The sequence below is a fragment of the Lepidochelys kempii genome, chromosome 1, assembly GCF_965140285.1.
Source record: "Lepidochelys kempii isolate rLepKem1 chromosome 1, rLepKem1.hap1, whole genome shotgun sequence".
Lineage (NCBI taxonomy): Eukaryota > Metazoa > Chordata > Testudines > Cheloniidae > Lepidochelys > Lepidochelys kempii.
The window spans coordinates 4764308-4789775 of NC_136380.1; the positions used below are offsets into that span (position 1 = coordinate 4764308).

The window sequence follows — 25468 nt, forward strand, 5'->3', positions numbered from 1 at the left end:
CCTTCACTATTCATTTTAGATTTTAGAGTAGCAGCCGTGTTAGTCCGTATTCAGAAAAAGAAAAGGAGGACTTGTGCACCTAAGAGACTAACAAATTTATTTGAGCATAAGCTTTCATGAGCAACAGCCCACTTCATCGGATGCATTCTCTTTGCCTGTCTCAAACTGGAGTTTCTGTTCATCAAACTGATAAAGAACCTTTTTCACACGGGGAGTAAGCCATAGCCACATTGCATCAGAAAGCTGTAGTGTCTTCTGGTAGTCTAAGAGTTATGGAAAGGCCACATGATAGGGTGTGTGAGTTTGGGGGCTAAGAGGAGATGCTGAAGAGAGGTGAGGTGATGGCAAAAGAGAGGGAACTCAGCAACAGAGAGAGCCCTGTTGGGTGATGTGGTGATAAGACATTAGGTGTGAGGAACTTCTCAGACTGTGAACCTCTACAATGCTGAGCTCAGACAAACTGGGGCAGGGCACCCTTCATGCCCCAGGTGATCACATTCTGCAGGTGTATTTGCTCAATTTGTCACGAAGCTCTTTGGATTTCACCCCATAAATTACAGGGTTGAGCATGGGGGAGATGAGGAGATAGAGGTTGGCCAAGATGATGTGAACGTGGGAAGCAATACCCTGACCAAAACGGTGTGTTAGGTTGACAAAGAGGCCTGGAATATAATAAGCCAGCAACACACAGATGTGGGCTGTGCAGGTATTGAGGGCTTTCTGGTGGGCTTTCTTGGAGGAAATTCTGAGGACGGCCCTGAAGATCAGACCATAGGACAGGACAATGAGTGACAGGTCTAACACGCTGACTACAAACATTATCACCAAGCTATATGTCCTGTGGAGTGTGATGTCCCCACATGATAACTTCACCAAAGCTATAGGTTCACAGAACGTGTGGGGGATAACGCGGTTGGCACAGAATGGCAGCCTGCTCAGGAGCAGGGTCATAGGCAGAATGAAGAGAACAGCTTTGATCAAACATAGAAGCCCTAGCTTAGCTATTCGTCCTTTCCTGAGGATGGTGGTGTATCTCAGAGGGTTACATATGGCAACATAGCGATCAAATGCCATTGTCACAAGGATGGCTGAGTGCATCACAGACACCATGGAAAGGAAGAAAGTCTGCGTGAGGCAGCCTCCCACAGTAATGCCTTTGAAATTGAACCAAAATATGCACAGTGTCTTCGGCACGACGGCGGTAGATGTGGCGATGTCTGATAGCGCCAGCATGCAGAGCAGCAGGTACATCGGCTTTTGCAGGGTCTGCTCTTTGCTTACAACATACAGAAGCATAACATTTCCCCACAGGCCAAGAATGTAGAACATTGTGAAAGGGATGGAAATCCAGACATGGGCAGCTTCCAGGCCAGGGATGCCCATTAGGATGAATGTTGAAGGGTTAGAGGGGGTGAGGTTGAAAGGTGCCATGAAGTTCTCAGTGTGTCAATCAGGCTCAGAAATGCTCCAGGTTCCTGTGAAGAGAGAGAAGCACAGAGAGGGGGGTTACACACTTTATAACAAAGAGTAGGGTAAATATTTTATTGTTATTAACAGTCTATAAAGGGGAGCGAGAAGTGAGGTGGCAACATTTATAGATGACACAAGATTATTTTGGTTATAGTGAAGTCCAGAGAAGTCCTGAGATGGAGCTAACCAAGCCATGTGAAACCCTGCTCTCAGTGCAAGCACAGAAAGAAACTCAGCAAAACTTTGGAATCCAGGAGGAGTGGGGTGGGAAATCATACAGAAAATACAATGTCATCAGATCAATCATTCAGTGTTTCACCCTCCTCTGGACTCCCCTGTGTCTGATTGGGCACCCTTCTCACACCGGATATTGCAGAACTAGAGGGCATCAGGAAAGGGCAAAGAGAATAATTAAGGGCTCAGGGCGACTCTCATCAGGTGAGAGGTTGAAAATGCTGGATTTGTTACTTTACGAAGAAGATGAATATGAGTGGGCATGAGAAAAGTCTATAATAGGCTGACTGGTAGAGAGATTATCAAGAATGTGTTCCCCCTTGTCTTATAAAAGAAGATCAGGTGGACATTCAATAATACGGAAATGTGGCAAAATGAAAATAGGTAAATAAAGAATGCTTTCTACACTCAGTGTCAAAATAGACTGAGGAACGCCTTACCTGAAGAGGTAGTTGAGTCCATGAGGTAAGCAAGTATCAGCAAGAGTTTGGACATTTATGTGGGTAATGAGACTTTCCAGTGACAATAGTGAGAGCTAAATAAATGTTTTGGAAAGCCTATATATCCACATGTTTCAGGTCACAAGCCAATCTCTAGCTGTTAGGCATTAGGGTCACATCCTCTTGATGGTTAAGTCACCCCCCCCAGCATCCACCGACTGGTAAGTTTATTAAACCTTCTTCTGCAGTACCTGAGGCTGTCACTGTCAGAAGGAGGACACTGGATTAGATCGACCATAGGTTTATTTCACTCTGCCATTCCTATGTTGGAAAGGAGCCAAGTGTCCACCATGGAAAAGTCAATATCACGCTGGCCTACGACTTTGTGCTGAACAGAATGGACATGAAGGGTGCAAGGGTCTTTGTTATTTAGGCCAACAGGCCTGCATCTCTGTTACTTCCCCTGTTTCTTTTGGCAAGATGAACCCTTGCTGACAGACAGCTTTGTCTGAGTTATAAGTTGCAGGTGTTAACCGACAAGTGTAAGTCACCAACTAAGCTACTATCCGTTCTCATGCCTGGATATTGATGAAGTTTGCAGATGATACAACAATTGGAGGATGGGATAACCTCGCTGGCACCTCACCAATATGACCAACGAGGAGACAGAGATACTGTTCCTGACAGCTTGTAGGCAATCCTTGTGTGGAATATCGGTGTAGAGGGCTTCTACATCAATGGTGAGCAGGATGGTGTTTTCAGGAAGATCACCAATGCATTGTAGTTTCCTCAGGAAGTCAGTGGTCTCTCAAAGATAGCTGGGAGTGCTGGGAGCGTAGAGTCTGAGGAGAGAGTCCACATAGCCAGACAATCCTGGTGCAAGTATAGCAATGTATGAGATGACGGGATGTCCAGGATTTCCAGGTTTATAGATCTTGGGCAGCAGATAGAATACCCCTGGCTGGGGCTCTTGGGCTATGGGTCTTCAGATTTGTTCCGTGCTATTGCAGGGACTTTCTTGAGCAGATGGCGTAGTTTCAGTGGGATCAGAGGACAGTGGCCTGTAGAATGTGGTTTTGGAGAGTTGCCTGGCAACCTCCTGTTCATAGTCCGGCCTGTTCATGATGCTCTCCCAGGGTGACCCTGTGGCCGATGTGGTCCTGGGATGGTAGCGAGAGGAATCTCAATGAGGGGTAAAAACGTTATTTTGCCTCTGTGTGTGGCATTGGCACCACTCCTGCTGTGAAATGGTGCCCAGTTCTGGTGTCCACAATTCAAGATGGACGTTGACGCACTGAAGAAGTTTCCGAGAAGAGTCACAGGAATTACTGAAAATTAGAAAACCTTCCTTCTAGTCATGGACTCAAAGAGCTCAATTTATTTAGTGTAACAAAGATGGTTAAGGGGTGACTTGATAACAGTCTTTACATACCTGCACAGGGAAGCAATATTTAATGATAGGCTTTTCAACTTTGCATACACAGGTGGAACAAGATTGGCTGGAAGTTGAAGTTAAAGAAATTGGGACTGGAGATAAGATGTACCTTTTTTATGAGTGAGAGTAAATAACCATTGGAACAATTTACCAAGGGTCTCGGTGGATTCTCCATCACTGAGCATTTTTAAATCAAGGTTGGATCTTTCTCTAAAAGATCTGCTCTAGCAACAATTTCAGGGGAATTCTCAGGGCTGTGTTTTACAGGCCTATTCTGTACAGTTGAGATGATCAAGATGGTGCCTGCAGGCTCACGCCTGAGCTTACTGAAGGCATTTTGTCTATTCATGACTCTGTTACATTTTTCCCGATGAGGAGTAATTCTCATGTGCCTTGGAAATGTCACACCAGGTGTGTATTTCATGAGCCTTAAGTGTCCTGTGAGGCACTGCATGGATGAACATTTAGGTGAGAAAAATAATGATTTGACCACATAATATCTCTGCACAGCAGAATGTACGTACAACCCTCCAGACGAATGACTAACAGAACTGGCTAGTAAGTGCTCACAGAACATCCTGGGTTTAACGTCTGTGCCGCAGTGACCTACTCTTTCAGGCAGCTACCAGTGGTTCCTGCACATGGCACCTGTATTTATCTAGGCCCTGACATGGCCCAGAGTTGCCTGCAGGAGGGAGAGATGTTGTGCAGATTAAATGGAACCAGCATGAGTAACTCTTCCTCAAAACAACACAAAATTTTAATGTATTGCAGCCTGTTAGAAACCCAGACATACCTTCCAGAGACTGCTTTTCATGCTGACAAATGCTGATGTTTTCACAAGATTGTAATGGGACTGCTCACGGAGGAGGGATGGGAAAGGTGTCAGAATCAATCTGCAAGTGTGTGGTCCATGTTATGTTACAATCTGAGATACACACATACCCCCTGCCCCAGGAGGCCTTGTTACGCCTCTTCCGTCTCTGCATTAGGCAAGATGTCCATTCCCTATTTCACAAAGTTTCAGAACTCCGTGCATTGAGAGCAGGATGCTGCGTGTCACTCTCCCATCCCTCTCCCCTCCGTGCGTGCATCTGCACGCATGCACACACAAACACACACACTGTGCATTCCTTGAGCTATCCCAATGATATTTCCAACACTGCCTCTAAGACAGAAACATGCTTTAATTTTCACCGCTTTTTCGGTGCTTCCCATCCTCTCCAGAACCAGAGGTGTAGGCGCAGAGAGGGAGCAGACCCCTCTTCCCCCCGACCAAAATATTATAATCCTAATTGTTTTCAACCTTTAAGCCTATGAGTCTGAGATTTCAGCAACTCTCCTGTCAGTTCTTCTTTGGTCCAAAAGAGCTCATCCGTCCTTAGAGGAGACAGGATGACTCCAGTTGAAATCACTGGACTCTCATGGCTGGTGTAAATCAGGTCCTTTATTTAAGTCCCTACATGTGGATTTAAGGTGAAATCCTGACCCTCTTAGGAGTTTTTCCCTTGAACTCAATGGGAAGAGTTTAAATTTCAGCTTCGAGCTGTGAAAATCAGAGTGTCGGGTCCTGCTACAGAAACCACTCTTCTATTAGGGTGCTGTACCAGTCTGAAGGAACCCCCAGTTCATGTGACGCTCTGAGACCAGACGTGAAAGATGGGGCTTGCAAAATACTCTTTGGGGCTCTTACTTAGCTCTCAGGGAGGCCAGCGTCAGTCTGGAGTGAGCTACTGAAGGCAGAATGTAAGAGGCGAATCTGGCCAATGTGTCACCCATTCTTGTTGTAAATCTTTCGGTAACACAGATACCCACTGCAGAGGTTTGGCTGCACTTCCTAATAATGCAGTCAAGTTGCTGAATTGGAAGAGTTGAACGAATGAGAGGAAAAACCACACAGCCCCCAAAAAAGGAAACTACAAAGACAGACAGAAGGAGACAGAACGAGACAAAGAACTGCTCTTAAAAACAAATGTTTACCTAAACTATTTCCAAAACATTTGTAGTTCCAAGTTTACTAGGAAAATCCTTGGTGTTTCTGACAATATAAACACTTCAAGTTCCTTGTGCTGGTGAATTCCTACCCAGATGGTTCTTGACTTCAACCCTGAAATCCTTCCTGTGCCCTTAACTATATCTTTAATTCAGAAACAAGCAACTCATCAAAATACTGCTCAGCAGAGACTGGAAATCTCCTTACCGTGACAGGAGCACAGAGCCCCGAGAATCAGCCTATGAATCCAACATGTCTGAAACTGTCTATCCTGGACAGTGCCCTTTATGGTTCCCCTGTACAGTCCCTGCGGACTCTCTGGTTGGCCAGGACTTCCAGTCAATTCCCTTGGCTCCATGAGCAGTGGGAGGAGCAGAAATTAGACTCTGGAGAACTACAGCTTGAGAGCTTCCCTTGGGAGTGAAGAAATAATTCGCTGATACCAAGGGCTCAGATTAACAGGGCAAGCAGAGTCGTGCAGACTGTTCAGCCTAGCAATTGAGGGTGGCTTTGTATTCTGGCATGTAATATACTGCCATCCACACTATGGGGGGGAATGCTGCCACAAGACATGGTACCAAATATAATTTTCAATTAATTAGAGAGATGTTCCACTGCATATCCCCCGTAAAGTTGGACTATCCAGTCCATCAGCCTCTGAAATTCATTGCCACACTGTGGAGGCCAAATGCCTTAATCATGAACCGATGCAAGTCCACTGGGTGAAAAAAGCGTTCTTCACCGAGGAATCTGGATAAAAGATACTTGCCAATAGCCCTTTGTGAGATCTAAAATGGATATATATTTGGTAGGTCCCAACTCTTCAAATAGTTCTACTCTCTGCATCGGATAAGCATCAAAATTCAATTCTGTGTTGATCATTCAGAAATCGATGCAGAAACAGGTTATGCTATCCTGGGTAGAGAACTAACACAAAGGGACTTCTCCACTCACTGTGTGATTCCTTCACCAGTCCCCCGGCCAAAATGACCTGGAGTTCATCGCACATGGTATCCCACATTTTATGAGGGAACAGCTACGGAGTTTCCCTGATCTGATGCCCAGCAGCCATTTCAGAATGGTGGTATTTTAGGTGGGTGTGCCCTGCTGCGGTGAGGACATTGTGGTAAAGGAATCAAATAACTGCAACATGTGGATTTTTTGTTTAGGCTGCAGTCCCTCCAACATGCGTGAGTCACAGGTGCCAGGAGAACTAATTTGGGCTCTGGAGGGTATGAGTGTGACTAGTTGTCACCCTGGGGTTCAGTGTGGCAGCCATGGGAACTGATGCACCCCTCTAACCACCCAGCTGGGCTGGCCCTTTTGCTCACTGCTTTGCTGGTGATCATGTCTCTCCAGGTCTTGTTATCACCCAACACAGAAGTAGATGGCGATACACACCCAAATGGAGCTACCGGAGAGCTAACTTAAGGAACCCAAGTACAAATGGAGGACATCAGCCAATTTCCATGCTCCCCAAGTTCTACTACGGAGTATGAACCCATAATACTATGCACTCTGGAGGGGTCTACACTGTCGGCTCATTGGTAGATTTCTCCCTCCCCTTGATGTGGAAAGGCTATTCTACAGCCTGTGTTAAAAAAAACTGAGATTTTCCCCAGAAACTTTGCTCATAGGCAGAGTGGTTTAGATAAATCACAAAAGAAATTGAACTACAGAAATATATATATTTGAAATGTTTATAAGTGATAGCAAAGAGATCAAAGCAGGTTACATAGCAAATAAAGAAAACTGAAACTAAGCCTGAGGTATTAGATAGATTGACTATGAATCAACAATTTCTCACCCTGGCTGGGAATACAAGAAGCGCTCCAGGAGGTTCCCATTCACAGGTCAGAAATCCCTTTTGGCCTGGGACCAGCACTTCCCCCAGTTCCGTCTTTGTTCCTCAGATGTTTCCAGTTCTCTTGTGTGAGGAGTGAGACCACTAGATGCAGCCACACCCCACCTTAGATAGATTAAACATAGGGCAGGAATCCTTTGTTACAAAAAGAGTTCCCTGCTCACTTTGTGGATAAATACAGGTACCCAAAATGTCAGTGTCAGTGTCCTGTGGTTCGGTCACATGCCCTTGCATGCACTCCTCGGTCCAAAGACTGTTTGGAGTATTCTCAGGAAGACTCACCAGGTGAGAGATAAGCTGTCCAATGTCTAATTGTTTCCCCTAATGGTGAATTACCCTGAATAGGTTTTCACCATCAGCTTTCTAGACTGGAATCATTTTGCTTAATGGGTGTCCCTGAGAAGTAACTACATTTGAAATACAGGCACATAGTGAATAGTCATCATGTCATATACAAAAATGACACATTCACTCAAACAGGATAATCATTTTTTAGCAAATCCTAACTTTTCAGATGACACCTGACAAGTCCTAACTTGTCAAATAGAAGAGAGATTAATAAGACTAGGGCTCTCCCGCTTGGAAAAGAGATGGCTAAGGGGAGATATGATTGAGGTCTATAAAATCATGACTGGTGTAGAGAAAGTAGATAAGGAAGTGTTGTTTACTACTTCCCATAACACAAGAACTAGGGGTCACCCAATGAAATGAATAGGCAGCAGGTTTAAAAGAAATAAAAGGAAGTATTTCCCCACCAAGTGCCCTGTCAACCTGTGGAACTCCTTGCCAGAGAATGTTGTGAAGGCCAAGACCGTAACAGGGTTCAAAAAAGAACCAGATAAATTCATGGAGGAATTCAAAAATTCTGTTTGCCAGAAGCTGGCAATGAGTGACAGGGAATGGGTCACTTGCTGATTACCTGTTCTGTTCATTCCCTCTGGAGAACCTGGCACTGGCTACTGTCAGAAGACAGGATACAGGGCTATATGGATCTTCGGTATGACCCAGGATGGCCATTCTTATGTTCTTAGGTTCATAATCATACAACTATGAAGAACATGATGTTCAGGGTCACATTGAGGGTCTGAGGAGGATCCCCTTCTAGGTTTTTAAAAGATTCAAATGATAGCAGTAAACCACAGTAGAAAACATGAGTCCAAATATACATACCAAATGATGGGGTCTAAATCAGGTCTTAACACTCAAGAAGGAGATCTGGGGGTCATCGTAGATTGGTCTCTGAAAACATCTGCTCAATATACCACAGCAATCAGAAAAGCTAACAGAATGCTGGGAACCACGAGGAAAGTGAGAGATAAGAAGACAGAACATACGATAATGCCACTATGTAAATCCCACATGGTGAATACTGAATGCAGTTCTGGTCTCCTCATCTCAAAAAAGATATATTTGAAATGGAAAAGGTACAGAGAAGGAAATGATTAGGGGTATGGAATTGTTTCCATCTGAGGAGAGATTTAAAAGACTGTGACTTTTCAGCTTGGAAACAGACAGGATGTGATAGAGAGCTTATGTATTGTGAATGGTATGGAGAAAGTGTATTCAGAAGTCTTCTTTACTCCGTCACTTAATGCAAGAACCAGGGGTCACCCAAGGAAATTAATAAACAGCTGCTTTTAGCCAAAAGGTTCAGGGACTCTGTCAGGGTCCCCCCCCCCCACACACACACACACTCTAAACTCTGGGGTACATGAAAGGCCCTCTAAGCTTATATTCTACCAGCTTCAGTTAAAACTTCCCCAAGGCACAAATTCCTTTCCTCATCCTTGGATGGTATTTCTCCCACCACCAAGTGATTTAAGCAAAAGTTCAGGGACTGGTCACTTGGAATCTATTTATCTTCATAAATGATCTGGAGGATCTGGAGGATGGTGTGGATTGCACTCTCAGCAAATTTGCGGATGATACTAAACTGGGAGGAGTGGTAGATACGCTGGAGGGGAGGGATAGGATACAGAAGGACCTAGACCAATTGGAAGATTGGGCCAAAAGGAATCTGATGAGGTTCAATAAGGATAAGTGCAGGGTCCTGCACTTAGGACGGAAGAACCCAATGCACAGCTACAGACTAGGGACCGAATGGCTAGGCAGCAGTTCTGCAGAAAAGGACCTAGGGGTGACAGTGGACGAGAAGCTGGATATGAGTCAGCAGTGTGCCCTTGTTGCCAAGAAGGCCAATGGCATTTTGGGATGTATAAGTAGGGGCATAGCGAGCAGATCGAGGGACGTGATCGTTCCCCTCTATTCGACATTGGTGAGGCCTCATCTGGAGTACTGTGTCCAGTTTTGGGCCCCACACTTCAAGAAGGATGTGGATAAATTGGAGAGAGTCCAGCGAAGGGCAACAAAAATGATTAGGGGACTGGAACACATGAGTTATGAGGAGAGGCTGAGGGAGCTGGGATTGTTTAGCCTGCAGAAGAGAAGAATGAGGGGGGATTTGATAGCTGCTTTCAACTACCTGAAAGGGGGTTCCAAAGAGGATGGCTCTAGACTGTTCTCAATGGTAGCAGATGACAGAACGAGGAGTAATGGTCTCAAGTTGCAGTGGGGGAGGTTTAGATTGGATATTAGGAAAAACTTTTTCACTAAGAGGGTGGTGAAACACTGGAATGCGTTACCTAGGGAGGTGGTAGAATCTCCTTCCTTAGAGGTTTTTAAGGTCAGGCTTGACAAAGCCCTGGCTGGGATGATTTAACTGGGAATTGGTCCTGCTTTGAGCAGGGGGTTGGACTAGATGACCTTCTGGGGTCCCTTCCAACCCTGATATTCTATGATTCTATGATTCTATGAATCGCCCTTCCCCCAAAATATCCCCCAAGGCCCTTCACCCCCTTGCCTGGGGAGGCTTGAGAATAATATACCAATGAATTGCCTTAGCAATGTGAGTACAAAGCAGATCCTTTGTCTTCAGGACACTAAAATCAATCAGGTTCTAAAAGAAGAACTTTATTATAAAGGAAAGAGTAAAAAGAATCACAATTCCAAAATCAGGATGGAAGGTAACTTTACAGGCCAATAATAAAAGAAACAAGAAAAGATAACCTAAAGCATTTCCTTGCCTACTTACAATTCCTGTGGTTTAGATGGATTATTCCAGGTATATTTACAGGAGATGTTGTAGCTGCTTGGTTTCTCTCTCCACCCAGAGACCTGGGTCTCCCCCGGTGAGATGTTCAACCCCGCCAGGTTTCCTCTGAGCCAGAAACATGCTTTTCTCTTTACTGCCTTTTGGTTCTTCTCATCTTCTCCAGAACCAGAGATGCAAGGTACAGAGAAAGCAGACCCCTCTCCCCCGCACAAAAAGAATTGTTCTTCTAGTTGTTCTGAACCTCTAACCCTGTGGGTTTGAGATTTGAGCAACTCTCCTGTCAGTTCTTCTTTGGTCCAAACGAGCAAACCCATCCATAGAGGCCACAGGACGCCTCCAGTTGAAGTCATTGGAGGATCACAGTTGTTGTAAATCAGACCATTTATTTAAGTCCCTACATGTGAATGTAGCACCATGTCAATGGGCCAAAATTTCACCCTTTCCCTTGTTTATCTTTCAGCTCTGAGCTGAGGAAATTAAAGACACTGGTCCTGCTACAGAGAGCGCTATTCTGTTAGGGTGCTGACAGAGTCTGAAGGACCCCCCTCCACCCCAGTTTATGTAACATTCTGAGACCCGGTATGAGAGATGGGGATTCCAAAACACATGGGCCCTGATTTTGCTTTTAGGGAGGCCCGTGTCAATTTGGAGTGACGCACTGAAGGCAGAATGTGAGAGCAGAATCTGGCCAGTGTGTGACCAATTCCTGTGATTAACCCTCTGGTAACAGAGATAACCACTGCAGAGGTTTTGGCTGCACTTCCTAATAGGGTAGTAAAGTTACTGAATTGGAAAACTTGAGCAAATCGGAGAAAAAAACTACAGCACCCCAAAAAAGAAAGGTACTCAAACAGATATAAAGACACAGTATCATAGAATCATAGAATCATAGAATATCAGGGTTGGAAGGGACCCCAGAAGGTCATCTAGTCCAACCCCCTGCTCGAAGCAGGACCAATTCCCAGTTAAATCATCCCAGCCAGGGCTTTGTCAAGCCTGACCTTAAAAACCTCTAAGGAAGGAGATTCAGTGACAACGAACTGATCTTAAAAACAAATATTTTTCTAAACTATTTCCAAAACATTTGTAGTTCTAATTTTCCCATGTAAATCCCTTGGTGTTACTGACAATACTAAAGAGTTCAAGTCTCTGTCCTGCTGAATTGCTGACCAGATGGTTCTTGACTTAAACCCTGAAACACTTCCTGAGCCCTTACCGCTAACTCTAATGCAGAAAGAGGCAACTCACCAAAATCCTGCTCAGCAGAGAGAGGAAATAAACTGACAGCGATAGGAAGGCAGAGCCCTGAGAATCAGTATATGAATCTCACATCTCTGACACTCAGGGTGCTGGGCAGCGACCTTTATCATTTCCCTGTACGTTCCCTGCAGATGCCTTGCTTGGCCAGGACTCCCAAATAATCATTTATCATTTCCCTGAACCGTCCCTGGAGATGCTCAGATTGGCTAGGACTCCCAAACGATTCCCTCAGCTCCATGAGCAGTGGGAAGGCTAAAAAAATAGACCCTGGAGAACTTCAGCCTGAGAGCTTCCTCTGGGAGTGAAGAAAGAATTTGTGGATAACAGGGGCTCAGATGGTCAGGGCAAACTGAGTCTTGCAGACATTTCAGCCTAGCAATGTCTGTGGCTCTTTAATGCCCTGCCACCTTCACTATTCATTTTAGATTTTAGAGTAGCAGCCGTGTTAGTCCGTATTCAGAAAAAGAAAAGGAGGACTTGTGCACCTAAGAGACTAACAAATTTATTTGAGCATAAGCTTTCATGAGCAACAGCCCACTTCATCGGATGCATTCTCTTTGCCTGTCTCAAACTGGAGTTTCTGTTCATCAAACTGATAAAGAACCTTTTTCACACGGGGAGTAAGCCATAGCCACATTGCATCAGAAAGCTGTAGTGTCTTCTGGTAGTCTAAGAGTTATGGAAAGGCCACATGATAGGGTGTGTGAGTTTGGGGGCTAAGAGGAGATGCTGAAGAGAGGTGAGGTGATGGCAAAAGAGAGGGAACTCAGCAACAGAGAGAGCCCTGTTGGGTGATGTGGTGATAAGACATTAGGTGTGAGGAACTTCTCAGACTGTGAACCTCTACAATGCTGAGCTCAGACAAACTGGGGCAGGGCACCCTTCATGCCCCAGGTGATCACATTCTGCAGGTGTATTTGCTCAATTTGTCACGAAGCTCTTTGGATTTCACCCCATAAATTACAGGGTTGAGCATGGGGGAGATGAGGAGATAGAGGTTGGCCAAGATGATGTGAACGTGGGAAGCAATACCCTGACCAAAACGGTGTGTTAGGTTGACAAAGAGGCCTGGAATATAATAAGCCAGCAACACACAGATGTGGGCTGTGCAGGTATTGAGGGCTTTCTGGTGGGCTTTCTTGGAGGAAATTCTGAGGACGGCCCTGAAGATCAGACCATAGGACAGGACAATGAGTGACAGGTCTAACACGCTGACTACAAACATTATCACCAAGCTATATGTCCTGTGGAGTGTGATGTCCCCACATGATAACTTCACCAAAGCTATAGGTTCACAGAACGTGTGGGGGATAACGCGGTTGGCACAGAATGGCAGCCTGCTCAGGAGCAGGGTCATAGGCAGAATGAAGAGAACAGCTTTGATCAAACATAGAAGCCCTAGCTTAGCTATTCGTCCTTTCCTGAGGATGGTGGTGTATCTCAGAGGGTTACATATGGCAACATAGCGATCAAATGCCATTGTCACAAGGATGGCTGAGTGCATCACAGACACCATGGAAAGGAAGAAAGTCTGCGTGAGGCAGCCTCCCACAGTAATGCCTTTGAAATTGAACCAAAATATGCACAGTGTCTTCGGCACGACGGCGGTAGATGTGGCGATGTCTGATAGCGCCAGCATGCAGAGCAGCAGGTACATCGGCTTTTGCAGGGTCTGCTCTTTGCTTACAACATACAGAAGCATAACATTTCCCCACAGGCCAAGAATGTAGAACATTGTGAAAGGGATGGAAATCCAGACATGGGCAGCTTCCAGGCCAGGGATGCCCATTAGGATGAATGTTGAAGGGTTAGAGGGGGTGAGGTTGAAAGGTGCCATGAAGTTCTCAGTGTGTCAATCAGGCTCAGAAATGCTCCAGGTTCCTGTGAAGAGAGAGAAGCACAGAGAGGGGGGTTACACACTTTATAACAAAGAGTAGGGTAAATATTTTATTGTTATTAACAGTCTATAAAGGGGAGCGAGAAGTGAGGTGGCAACATTTATAGATGACACAAGATTATTTTGGTTATAGTGAAGTCCAGAGAAGTCCTGAGATGGAGCTAACCAAGCCATGTGAAACCCTGCTCTCAGTGCAAGCACAGAAAGAAACTCAGCAAAACTTTGGAATCCAGGAGGAGTGGGGTGGGAAATCATACAGAAAATACAATGTCATCAGATCAATCATTCAGTGTTTCACCCTCCTCTGGACTCCCCTGTGTCTGATTGGGCACCCTTCTCACACCGGATATTGCAGAACTAGAGGGCATCAGGAAAGGGCAAAGAGAATAATTAAGGGCTCAGGGCGACTCTCATCAGGTGAGAGGTTGAAAATGCTGGATTTGTTACTTTACGAAGAAGATGAATATGAGTGGGCATGAGAAAAGTCTATAATAGGCTGACTGGTAGAGAGATTATCAAGAATGTGTTCCCCCTTGTCTTATAAAAGAAGATCAGGTGGACATTCAATAATACGGAAATGTGGCAAAATGAAAATAGGTAAATAAAGAATGCTTTCTACACTCAGTGTCAAAATAGACTGAGGAACGCCTTACCTGAAGAGGTAGTTGAGTCCATGAGGTAAGCAAGTATCAGCAAGAGTTTGGACATTTATGTGGGTAATGAGACTTTCCAGTGACAATAGTGAGAGCTAAATAAATGTTTTGGAAAGCCTATATATCCACATGTTTCAGGTCACAAGCCAATCTCTAGCTGTTAGGCATTAGGGTCACATCCTCTTGATGGTTAAGTCACCCCCCCCAGCATCCACCGACTGGTAAGTTTATTAAACCTTCTTCTGCAGTACCTGAGGCTGTCACTGTCAGAAGGAGGACACTGGATTAGATCGACCATAGGTTTATTTCACTCTGCCATTCCTATGTTGGAAAGGAGCCAAGTGTCCACCATGGAAAAGTCAATATCACGCTGGCCTACGACTTTGTGCTGAACAGAATGGACATGAAGGGTGCAAGGGTCTTTGTTATTTAGGCCAACAGGCCTGCATCTCTGTTACTTCCCCTGTTTCTTTTGGCAAGATGAACCCTTGCTGACAGACAGCTTTGTCTGAGTTATAAGTTGCAGGTGTTAACCGACAAGTGTAAGTCACCAACTAAGCTACTATCCGTTCTCATGCCTGGATATTGATGAAGTTTGCAGATGATACAACAATTGGAGGATGGGATAACCTCGCTGGCACCTCACCAATATGACCAACGAGGAGACAGAGATACTGTTCCTGACAGCTTGTAGGCAATCCTTGTGTGGAATATCGGTGTAGAGGGCTTCTACATCAATGGTGAGCAGGATGGTGTTTTCAGGAAGATCACCAATGCATTGTAGTTTCCTCAGGAAGTCAGTGGTCTCTCAAAGATAGCTGGGAGTGCTGGGAGCGTAGAGTCTGAGGAGAGAGTCCACATAGCCAGACAATCCTGGTGCAAGTATAGCAATGTATGAGATGACGGGATGTCCAGGATTTCCAGGTTTATAGATCTTGGGCAGCAGATAGAATACCCCTGGCTGGGGCTCTTGGGCTATGGGTCTTCAGATTTGTTCCGTGCTATTGCAGGGACTTTCTTGAGCAGATGGCGTAGTTTCAGTGGGATCAGAGGACAGTGGCCTGTAGAATGTGGTTTTGGAGAGTTGCCTGGCAACCTCCTGTTCATAGTCCGGCCTGTTCATGATGCTCTCCCAGGGTGACCCTGTGGCCGATGTGGTCCTGGGATGGTAGCGAGAGGAATCTCAATGAGGGGTAAAAACGTTATTTTGCCTCTGTGTGTGGCATTGGCACCACTCCTGCTGTGAAATGGTGCCCAGTTCTGGTGTCCACAATTCAAGATGGACGTTGACGCACTGAAGAAGTTTCCGAGAAGAGTCACAGGAATTACTGAAAATTAGAAAACCTTCCTTCTAGTCATGGACTCAAAGAGCTCAATTTATTTAGTGTAACAAAGATGGTTAAGGGGTGACTTGATAACAGTCTTTACATACCTGCACAGGGAAGCAATATTTAATGATAGGCTTTTCAACTTTGCATACACAGGTGGAACAAGATTGGCTGGAAGTTGAAGTTAAAGAAATTGGGACTGGAGATAAGATGTACCTTTTTTATGAGTGAGAGTAAATAACCATTGGAACAATTTACCAAGGGTCTCGGTGGATTCTCCATCACTGAGCATTTTTAAATCAAGGTTGGATCTTTCTCTAAAAGATCTGCTCTAGCAACAATTTCAGGGGAATTCTCAGGGCTGTGTTTTACAGGCCTATTCTGTACAGTTGAGATGATCAAGATGGTGCCTGCAGGCTCACGCCTGAGCTTACTGAAGGCATTTTGTCTATTCATGACTCTGTTACATTTTTCCCGATGAGGAGTAATTCTCATGTGCCTTGGAAATGTCACACCAGGTGTGTATTTCATGAGCCTTAAGTGTCCTGTGAGGCACTGCATGGATGAACATTTAGGTGAGAAAAATAATGATTTGACCACATAATATCTCTGCACAGCAGAATGTACGTACAACCCTCCAGACGAATGACTAACAGAACTGGCTAGTAAGTGCTCACAGAACATCCTGGGTTTAACGTCTGTGCCGCAGTGACCTACTCTTTCAGGCAGCTACCAGTGGTTCCTGCACATGGCACCTGTATTTATCTAGGCCCTGACATGGCCCAGAGTTGCCTGCAGGAGGGAGAGATGTTGTGCAGATTAAATGGAACCAGCATGAGTAACTCTTCCTCAAAACAACACAAAATTTTAATGTATTGCAGCCTGTTAGAAACCCAGACATACCTTCCAGAGACTGCTTTTCATGCTGACAAATGCTGATGTTTTCACAAGATTGTAATGGGACTGCTCACGGAGGAGGGATGGGAAAGGTGTCAGAATCAATCTGCAAGTGTGTGGTCCATGTTATGTTACAATCTGAGATACACACATACCCCCTGCCCCAGGAGGCCTTGTTACGCCTCTTCCGTCTCTGCATTAGGCAAGATGTCCATTCCCTATTTCACAAAGTTTCAGAACTCCGTGCATTGAGAGCAGGATGCTGCGTGTCACTCTCCCATCCCTCTCCCCTCCGTGCGTGCATCTGCACGCATGCACACACAAACACACACACTGTGCATTCCTTGAGCTATCCCAATGATATTTCCAACACTGCCTCTAAGACAGAAACATGCTTTAATTTTCACCGCTTTTTCGGTGCTTCCCATCCTCTCCAGAACCAGAGGTGTAGGCGCAGAGAGGGAGCAGACCCCTCTTCCCCCCGACCAAAATATTATAATCCTAATTGTTTTCAACCTTTAAGCCTATGAGTCTGAGATTTCAGCAACTCTCCTGTCAGTTCTTCTTTGGTCCAAAAGAGCTCATCCGTCCTTAGAGGAGACAGGATGACTCCAGTTGAAATCACTGGACTCTCATGGCTGGTGTAAATCAGGTCCTTTATTTAAGTCCCTACATGTGGATTTAAGGTGAAATCCTGACCCTCTTAGGAGTTTTTCCCTTGAACTCAATGGGAAGAGTTTAAATTTCAGCTTCGAGCTGTGAAAATCAGAGTGTCGGGTCCTGCTACAGAAACCACTCTTCTATTAGGGTGCTGTACCAGTCTGAAGGAACCCCCAGTTCATGTGACGCTCTGAGACCAGACGTGAAAGATGGGGCTTGCAAAATACTCTTTGGGGCTCTTACTTAGCTCTCAGGGAGGCCAGCGTCAGTCTGGAGTGAGCTACTGAAGGCAGAATGTAAGAGGCGAATCTGGCCAATGTGTCACCCATTCTTGTTGTAAATCTTTCGGTAACACAGATACCCACTGCAGAGGTTTGGCTGCACTTCCTAATAATGCAGTCAAGTTGCTGAATTGGAAGAGTTGAACGAATGAGAGGAAAAACCACACAGCCCCCAAAAAAGGAAACTACAAAGACAGACAGAAGGAGACAGAACGAGACAAAGAACTGCTCTTAAAAACAAATGTTTACCTAAACTATTTCCAAAACATTTGTAGTTCCAAGTTTACTAGGAAAATCCTTGGTGTTTCTGACAATATAAACACTTCAAGTTCCTTGTGCTGGTGAATTCCTACCCAGATGGTTCTTGACTTCAACCCTGAAATCCTTCCTGTGCCCTTAACTATATCTTTAATTCAGAAACAAGCAACTCATCAAAATACTGCTCAGCAGAGACTGGAAATCTCCTTACCGTGACAGGAGCACAGAGCCCCGAGAATCAGCCTATGAATCCAACATGTCTGAAACTGTCTATCCTGGACAGTGCCCTTTATGGTTCCCCTGTACAGTCCCTGCGGACTCTCTGGTTGGCCAGGACTTCCAGTCAATTCCCTTGGCTCCATGAGCAGTGGGAGGAGCAGAAATTAGACTCTGGAGAACTACAGCTTGAGAGCTTCCCTTGGGAGTGAAGAAATAATTCGCTGATACCAAGGGCTCAGATTAACAGGGCAAGCAGAGTCGTGCAGACTGTTCAGCCTAGCAATTGAGGGTGGCTTTGTATTCTGGCATGTAATATACTGCCATCCACACTATGGGGGGGAATGCTGCCACAAGACATGGTACCAAATATAATTTTCAATTAATTAGAGAGATGTTCCACTGCATATCCCCCGTAAAGTTGGACTATCCAGTCCATCAGCCTCTGAAATTCATTGCCACACTGTGGAGGCCAAATGCCTTAATCATGAACCGATGCAAGTCCACTGGGTGAAAAAAGCGTTCTTCACCGAGGAATCTGGATAAAAGATACTTGCCAATAGCCCTTTGTGAGATCTAAAATGGATATATATTTGGTAGGTCCCAACTCTTCAAATAGTTCTACTCTCTGCATCGGATAAGCATCAAAATTCAATTCTGTGTTGATCATTCAGAAATCGATGCAGAAACAGGTTATGCTATCCTGGGTAGAGAACTAACACAAAGGGACTTCTCCACTCACTGTGTGATTCCTTCACCAGTCCCCCGGCCAAAATGACCTGGAGTTCATCGCACATGGTATCCCACATTTTATGAGGGAACAGCTACGGAGTTTCCCTGATCTGATGCCCAGCAGCCATTTCAGAATGGTGGTATTTTAGGTGGGTGTGCCCTGCTGCGGTGAGGACATTGTGGTAAAGGAATCAAATAACTGCAACATGTGGATTTTTTGTTTAGGCTGCAGTCCCTCCAACATGCGTGAGTCACAGGTGCCAGGAGAACTAATTTGGGCTCTGGAGGGTATGAGTGTGACTAGTTGTCACCCTGGGGTTCAGTGTGGCAGCCATGGGAACTGATGCACCCCTCTAACCACCCAGCTGGGCTGGCCCTTTTGCTCACTGCTTTGCTGGTGATCATGTCTCTCCAGGTCTTGTTATCACCCAACACAGAAGTAGATGGCGATACACACCCAAATGGAGCTACCGGAGAGCTAACTTAAGGAACCCAAGTACAAATGGAGGACATCAGCCAATTTCCATGCTCCCCAAGTTCTACTACGGAGTATGAACCCATAATACTATGCACTCTGGAGGGGTCTACACTGTCGGCTCATTGGTAGATTTCTCCCTCCCCTTGATGTGGAAAGGCTATTCTACAGCCTGTGTTAAAAAAACTGAGATTTTCCCCAGAAACTTTGCTCATAGGCAGAGTGGTTTAGATAAATCACAAAAGAAATTGAACTACAGAAATATATATTTGAAATGTTTATAAGTGATAGCAAAGAGATCAAAGCAGGTTACATAGCAAATAAAGAAAACTGAAACTAAGCCTGAGGTATTAGATAGATTGACTATGAATCAACAATTTCTCACCCTGGCTGGGAATACAAGAAGCGCTCCAGGAGGTTCCCATTCACAGGTCAGAAATCCCTTTTGGCCTGGGACCAGCACTTCCCCCAGTTCCGTCTTTGTTCCTCAGATGTTTCCAGTTCTCTTGTGTGAGGAGTGAGACCACTAGATGCAGCCACACCCCACCTTAGATAGATTAAACATAGGGCAGGAATCCTTTGTTACAAAAAGAGTTCCCTGCTCACTTTGTGGATAAATACAGGTACCCAAAATGTCAGTGTCAGTGTCCTGTGGTTCGGTCACATGCCCTTGCATGCACTCCTCGGTCCAAAGACTGTTTGGAGTATTCTCAGGAAGACTCACCAGGTGAGAGATAAGCTGTCCAATGTCTAATTGTTTCCCCTAATGGTGAATTACCCTGAATAGGTTTTCACCATCAGCTTTCTAGACTGGAATCATTTTGCTTAATGGGTGTCCCTGAGAAGTAACTACATTTGAAATACAGGCACATAGTGAATAGTCATCATGTCATATACAAAAATGACACATTCACTCAAACAGGATAATCATTTTTTAGCAAATCCTAACTTTTCAGATGACACCTGACAAGTCCTAACTTGTCAAATAGAAGAGAGATTAATAAGACTAGGGCTCTCCCGCTTGGAAAAGAGATGGCTAAGGGGAGATATGATTGAGGTCTATAAAATCATGACTGGTGTAGAGAAAGTAGATAAGGAAGTGTTGTTTACTACTTCCCATAACACAAGAACTAGGGGTCACCCAATGAAATGAATAGGCAGCAGGTTTAAAAGAAATAAAAGGAAGTATTTCCCCACCAAGTGCCCTGTCAACCTGTGGAACTCCTTGCCAGAGAATGTTGTGAAGGCCAAGACCGTAACAGGGTTCAAAAAAGAACCAGATAAATTCATGGAGGAATTCAAAAATTCTGTTTGCCAGAAGCTGGCAATGAGTGACAGGGAATGGGTCACTTGCTGATTACCTGTTCTGTTCATTCCCTCTGGAGAACCTGGCACTGGCTACTGTCAGAAGACAGGATACAGGGCTATATGGATCTTCGGTATGACCCAGGATGGCCATTCTTATGTTCTTAGGTTCATAATCATACAACTATGAAGAACATGATGTTCAGGGTCACATTGAGGGTCTGAGGAGGATCCCCTTCTAGGTTTTTAAAAGATTCAAATGATAGCAGTAAACCACAGTAGAAAACATGAGTCCAAATATACATACCAAATGATGGGGTCTAAATCAGGTCTTAACACTCAAGAAGGAGATCTGGGGGTCATCGTAGATTGGTCTCTGAAAACATCTGCTCAATATACCACAGCAATCAGAAAAGCTAACAGAATGCTGGGAACCACGAGGAAAGTGAGAGATAAGAAGACAGAACATACGATAATGCCACTATGTAAATCCCACATGGTGAATACTGAATGCAGTTCTGGTCTCCTCATCTCAAAAAAGATATATTTGAAATGGAAAAGGTACAGAGAAGGAAATGATTAGGGGTATGGAACAGTTTCCATCTGAGGAGAGATTTAAAAGACTGTGACTTTTCAGCTTGGAAACAGACAGGATGTGATAGAGAGCTTATGTATTGTGAATGGTATGGAGAAAGTGTATTCAGAAGTCTTCTTTACTCCGTCACTTAATGCAAGAACCAGGGGTCACCCAAGGAAATTAATAAACAGCTGCTTTTAGCCAAAAGGTTCAGGGACTCTGTCAGGGTCCCCCCCCCCCACACACACACACACTCTAAACTCTGGGGTACATGAAAGGCCCTCTAAGCTTATATTCTACCAGCTTCAGTTAAAACTTCCCCAAGGCACAAATTCCTTTCCTCATCCTTGGATGGTATTTCTCCCACCACCAAGTGATTTAAGCAAAAGTTCAGGGACTGGTCACTTGGAATCTATTTATCTTCATAAATGATCTGGAGGATCTGGAGGATGGTGTGGATTGCACTCTCAGCAAATTTGCGGATGATACTAAACTGGGAGGAGTGGTAGATACGCTGGAGGGGAGGGATAGGATACAGAAGGACCTAGACCAATTGGAAGATTGGGCCAAAAGGAATCTGATGAGGTTCAATAAGGATAAGTGCAGGGTCCTGCACTTAGGACGGAAGAACCCAATGCACAGCTACAGACTAGGGACCGAATGGCTAGGCAGCAGTTCTGCAGAAAAGGACCTAGGGGTGACAGTGGACGAGAAGCTGGATATGAGTCAGCAGTGTGCCCTTGTTGCCAAGAAGGCCAATGGCATTTTGGGATGTATAAGTAGGGGCATAGCGAGCAGATCGAGGGACGTGATCGTTCCCCTCTATTCGACATTGGTGAGGCCTCATCTGGAGTACTGTGTCCAGTTTTGGGCCCCACACTTCAAGAAGGATGTGGATAAATTGGAGAGAGTCCAGCGAAGGGCAACAAAAATGATTAGGGGACTGGAACACATGAGTTATGAGGAGAGGCTGAGGGAGCTGGGATTGTTTAGCCTGCAGAAGAGAAGAATGAGGGGGGATTTGATAGCTGCTTTCAACTACCTGAAAGGGGGTTCCAAAGAGGATGGCTCTAGACTGTTCTCAATGGTAGCAGATGACAGAACGAGGAGTAATGGTCTCAAGTTGCAGTGGGGGAGGTTTAGATTGGATATTAGGAAAAACTTTTTCACTAAGAGGGTGGTGAAACACTGGAATGCGTTACCTAGGGAGGTGGTAGAATCTCCTTCCTTAGAGGTTTTTAAGGTCAGGCTTGACAAAGCCCTGGCTGGGATGATTTAACTGGGAATTGGTCCTGCTTTGAGCAGGGGGTTGGACTAGATGACCTTCTGGGGTCCCTTCCAACCCTGATATTCTATGATTCTATGATTCTATGAATCGCCCTTCCCCCAAAATATCCCCCAAGGCCCTTCACCCCCTTGCCTGGGGAGGCTTGAGAATAATATACCAATGAATTGCCTTAGCAATGTGAGTACAAAGCAGATCCTTTGTCTTCAGGACACTAAAATCAATCAGGTTCTAAAAGAAGAACTTTATTATAAAGGAAAGAGTAAAAAGAATCACAATTCCAAAATCAGGATGGAAGGTAACTTTACAGGCCAATAATAAAAGAAACAAGAAAAGATAACCTAAAGCATTTCCTTGCCTACTTACAATTCCTGTGGTTTAGATGGATTATTCCAGGTATATTTACAGGAGATGTTGTAGCTGCTTGGTTTCTCTCTCCACCCAGAGACCTGGGTCTCCCCCGGTGAGATGTTCAACCCCGCCAGGTTTCCTCTGAGCCAGAAACATGCTTTTCTCTTTACTGCCTTTTGGTTCTTCTCATCTTCTCCAGAACCAGAGATGCAAGGTACAGAGAAAGCAGACCCCTCTCCCCCGCACAAAAAGAATTGTTCTTCTAGTTGTTCTGAACCTCTAACCCTGTGGGTTTGAGATTTGAGCAACTCTCCTGTCAGTTCTTCTTTGGTCCAAACGAGCAAACCCATCCATAGAGGCCACAGGACGCCTCCAGTTGAAGTCATTGGAGGATCACAGTTGTTGTAAATCAGACCATTTATTTAAGTCCCTACATGTGAATGTAGCACCATGTCAATGGGCCAAAATTTCACCCTTTCCCTTGTTTATCTTTCAGCTCTGAGCTGAGGAAATTAAAGACACTGGTCCTGCTACAGAGAGCGCTATTCTGTTAGGGTGCTGACAGAGTCTGAAGGACCCCCCTCCACCCCAGTTTATGTAACATTCTGAGACCCGGTATGAGAGATGGGGATTCCAAAACACATGGGCCCTGATTTTGCTTTTAGGGAGGCCCGTGTCAATTTGGAGTGACGCACTGAAGGCAGAATGTGAGAGCAGAATCTGGCCAGTGTGTGACCAATTCCTGTGATTAACCCTCTGGTAACAGAGATAACCACTGCAGAGGTTTTGGCTGCACTTCCTAATAGGGTAGTAAAATTACTGAATTGGAAAACTTGAGCAAATCGGAGAAAAAAACTACAGCACCCCAAAAAAGAAAGGTACTCAAACAGATATAAAGACACAGTATCATAGAATCATAGAATCATAGAATATCAGGGTTGGAAGGGACCCCAGAAGGTCATCTAGTCCAACCCCCTGCTCGAAGCAGGACCAATTCCCAGTTAAATCATCCCAGCCAGGGCTTTGTCAAGCCTGACCTTAAAAACCTCTAAGGAAGGAGATTCAGTGACAACGAACTGATCTTAAAAACAAATATTTTTCTAAACTATTTCCAAAACATTTGTAGTTCTAATTTTCCCATGTAAATCCCTTGGTGTTACTGACAATACTAAAGAGTTCAAGTCTCTGTCCTGCTGAATTGCTGACCAGATGGTTCTTGACTTAAACCCTGAAACACTTCCTGAGCCCTTACCGCTAACTCTAATGCAGAAAGAGGCAACTCACCAAAATCCTGCTCAGCAGAGAGAGGAAATAAACTGACAGCGATAGGAAGGCAGAGCCCTGAGAATCAGTATATGAATCTCACATCTCTGACACTCAGGGTGCTGGGCAGCGACCTTTATCATTTCCCTGTACGTTCCCTGCAGATGCCTTGCTTGGCCAGGACTCCCAAATAATCATTTATCATTTCCCTGAACCGTCCCTGGAGATGCTCAGATTGGCTAGGACTCCCAAACGATTCCCTCAGCTCCATGAGCAGTGGGAAGGCTAAAAAAATAGACCCTGGAGAACTTCAGCCTGAGAGCTTCCTCTGGGAGTGAAGAAAGAATTTGTGGATAACAGGGGCTCAGATGGTCAGGGCAAACTGAGTCTTGCAGACATTTCAGCCTAGCAATGTCTGTGGCTCTTTAATGCCCTGCCACCTTCACTATTCATTTTAGATTTTAGAGTAGCAGCCGTGTTAGTCCGTATTCAGAAAAAGAAAAGGAGGACTTGTGCACCTAAGAGACTAACAAATTTATTTGAGCATAAGCTTTCATGAGCAACAGCCCACTTCATCGGATGCATTCTCTTTGCCTGTCTCAAACTGGAGTTTCTGTTCATCAAACTGATAAAGAACCTTTTTCACACGGGGAGTAAGCCATAGCCACATTGCATCAGAAAGCTGTAGTGTCTTCTGGTAGTCTAAGAGTTATGGAAAGGCCACATGATAGGGTGTGTGAGTTTGGGGGCTAAGAGGAGATGCTGAAGAGAGGTGAGGTGATGGCAAAAGAGAGGGAACTCAGCAACAGAGAGAGCCCTGTTGGGTGATGTGGTGATAAGACATTAGGTGTGAGGAACTTCTCAGACTGTGAACCTCTACAATGCTGAGCTCAGACAAACTGGGGCAGGGCACCCTTCATGCCCCAGGTGATCACATTCTGCAGGTGTATTTGCTCAATTTGTCACGAAGCTCTTTGGATTTCACCCCATAAATTACAGGGTTGAGCATGGGGGAGATGAGGAGATAGAGGTTGGCCAAGATGATGTGAACGTGGGAAGCAATACCCTGACCAAAACGGTGTGTTAGGTTGACAAAGAGGCCTGGAATATAATAAGCCAGCAACACACAGATGTGGGCTGTGCAGGTATTGAGGGCTTTCTGGTGGGCTTTCTTGGAGGAAATTCTGAGGACGGCCCTGAAGATCAGACCATAGGACAGGACAATGAGTGACAGGTCTAACACGCTGACTACAAACATTATCACCAAGCTATATGTCCTGTGGAGTGTGATGTCCCCACATGATAACTTCACCAAAGCTATAGGTTCACAGAACGTGTGGGGGATAACGCGGTTGGCACAGAATGGCAGCCTGCTCAGGAGCAGGGTCATAGGCAGAATGAAGAGAACAGCTTTGATCAAACATAGAAGCCCTAGCTTAGCTATTCGTCCTTTCCTGAGGATGGTGGTGTATCTCAGAGGGT

General features: G+C 45.1%; 2 protein-coding genes across 2 annotated transcripts; both read right to left on the minus strand.

Annotated features, from left to right (window-relative positions):
* Positions 1–492: 492 nt before the first annotated feature.
* On the minus strand, positions 493–1251 carry LOC140905564 (olfactory receptor 52B2). The gene has a single exon (XM_073329089.1). It carries the CDS (start codon positions 1249–1251, stop codon positions 493–495), a length of 759 nt encoding a protein of 252 aa, XP_073185190.1.
* Positions 1252–12706: 11455 nt separating this feature from the next.
* On the minus strand, positions 12707–13465 carry LOC140905565 (olfactory receptor 52B2). Its single transcript, XM_073329090.1, has one exon. It carries the CDS (start codon positions 13463–13465, stop codon positions 12707–12709), a length of 759 nt encoding a protein of 252 aa, XP_073185191.1.
* Between the last annotated feature and the right edge of the window lie 12003 nt (positions 13466–25468).

Bases quoted from the DNA above. Each gene is read 5' to 3' on its own strand.
- LOC140905564 (XM_073329089.1), bottom strand. From the start codon at position 1,251: ATGTACCTGCTGCTCTGCATGCTGGCGCTATCAGACATCGCCACATCT.
- LOC140905565 (XM_073329090.1), bottom strand. From the start codon at position 13,465: ATGTACCTGCTGCTCTGCATGCTGGCGCTATCAGACATCGCCACATCT.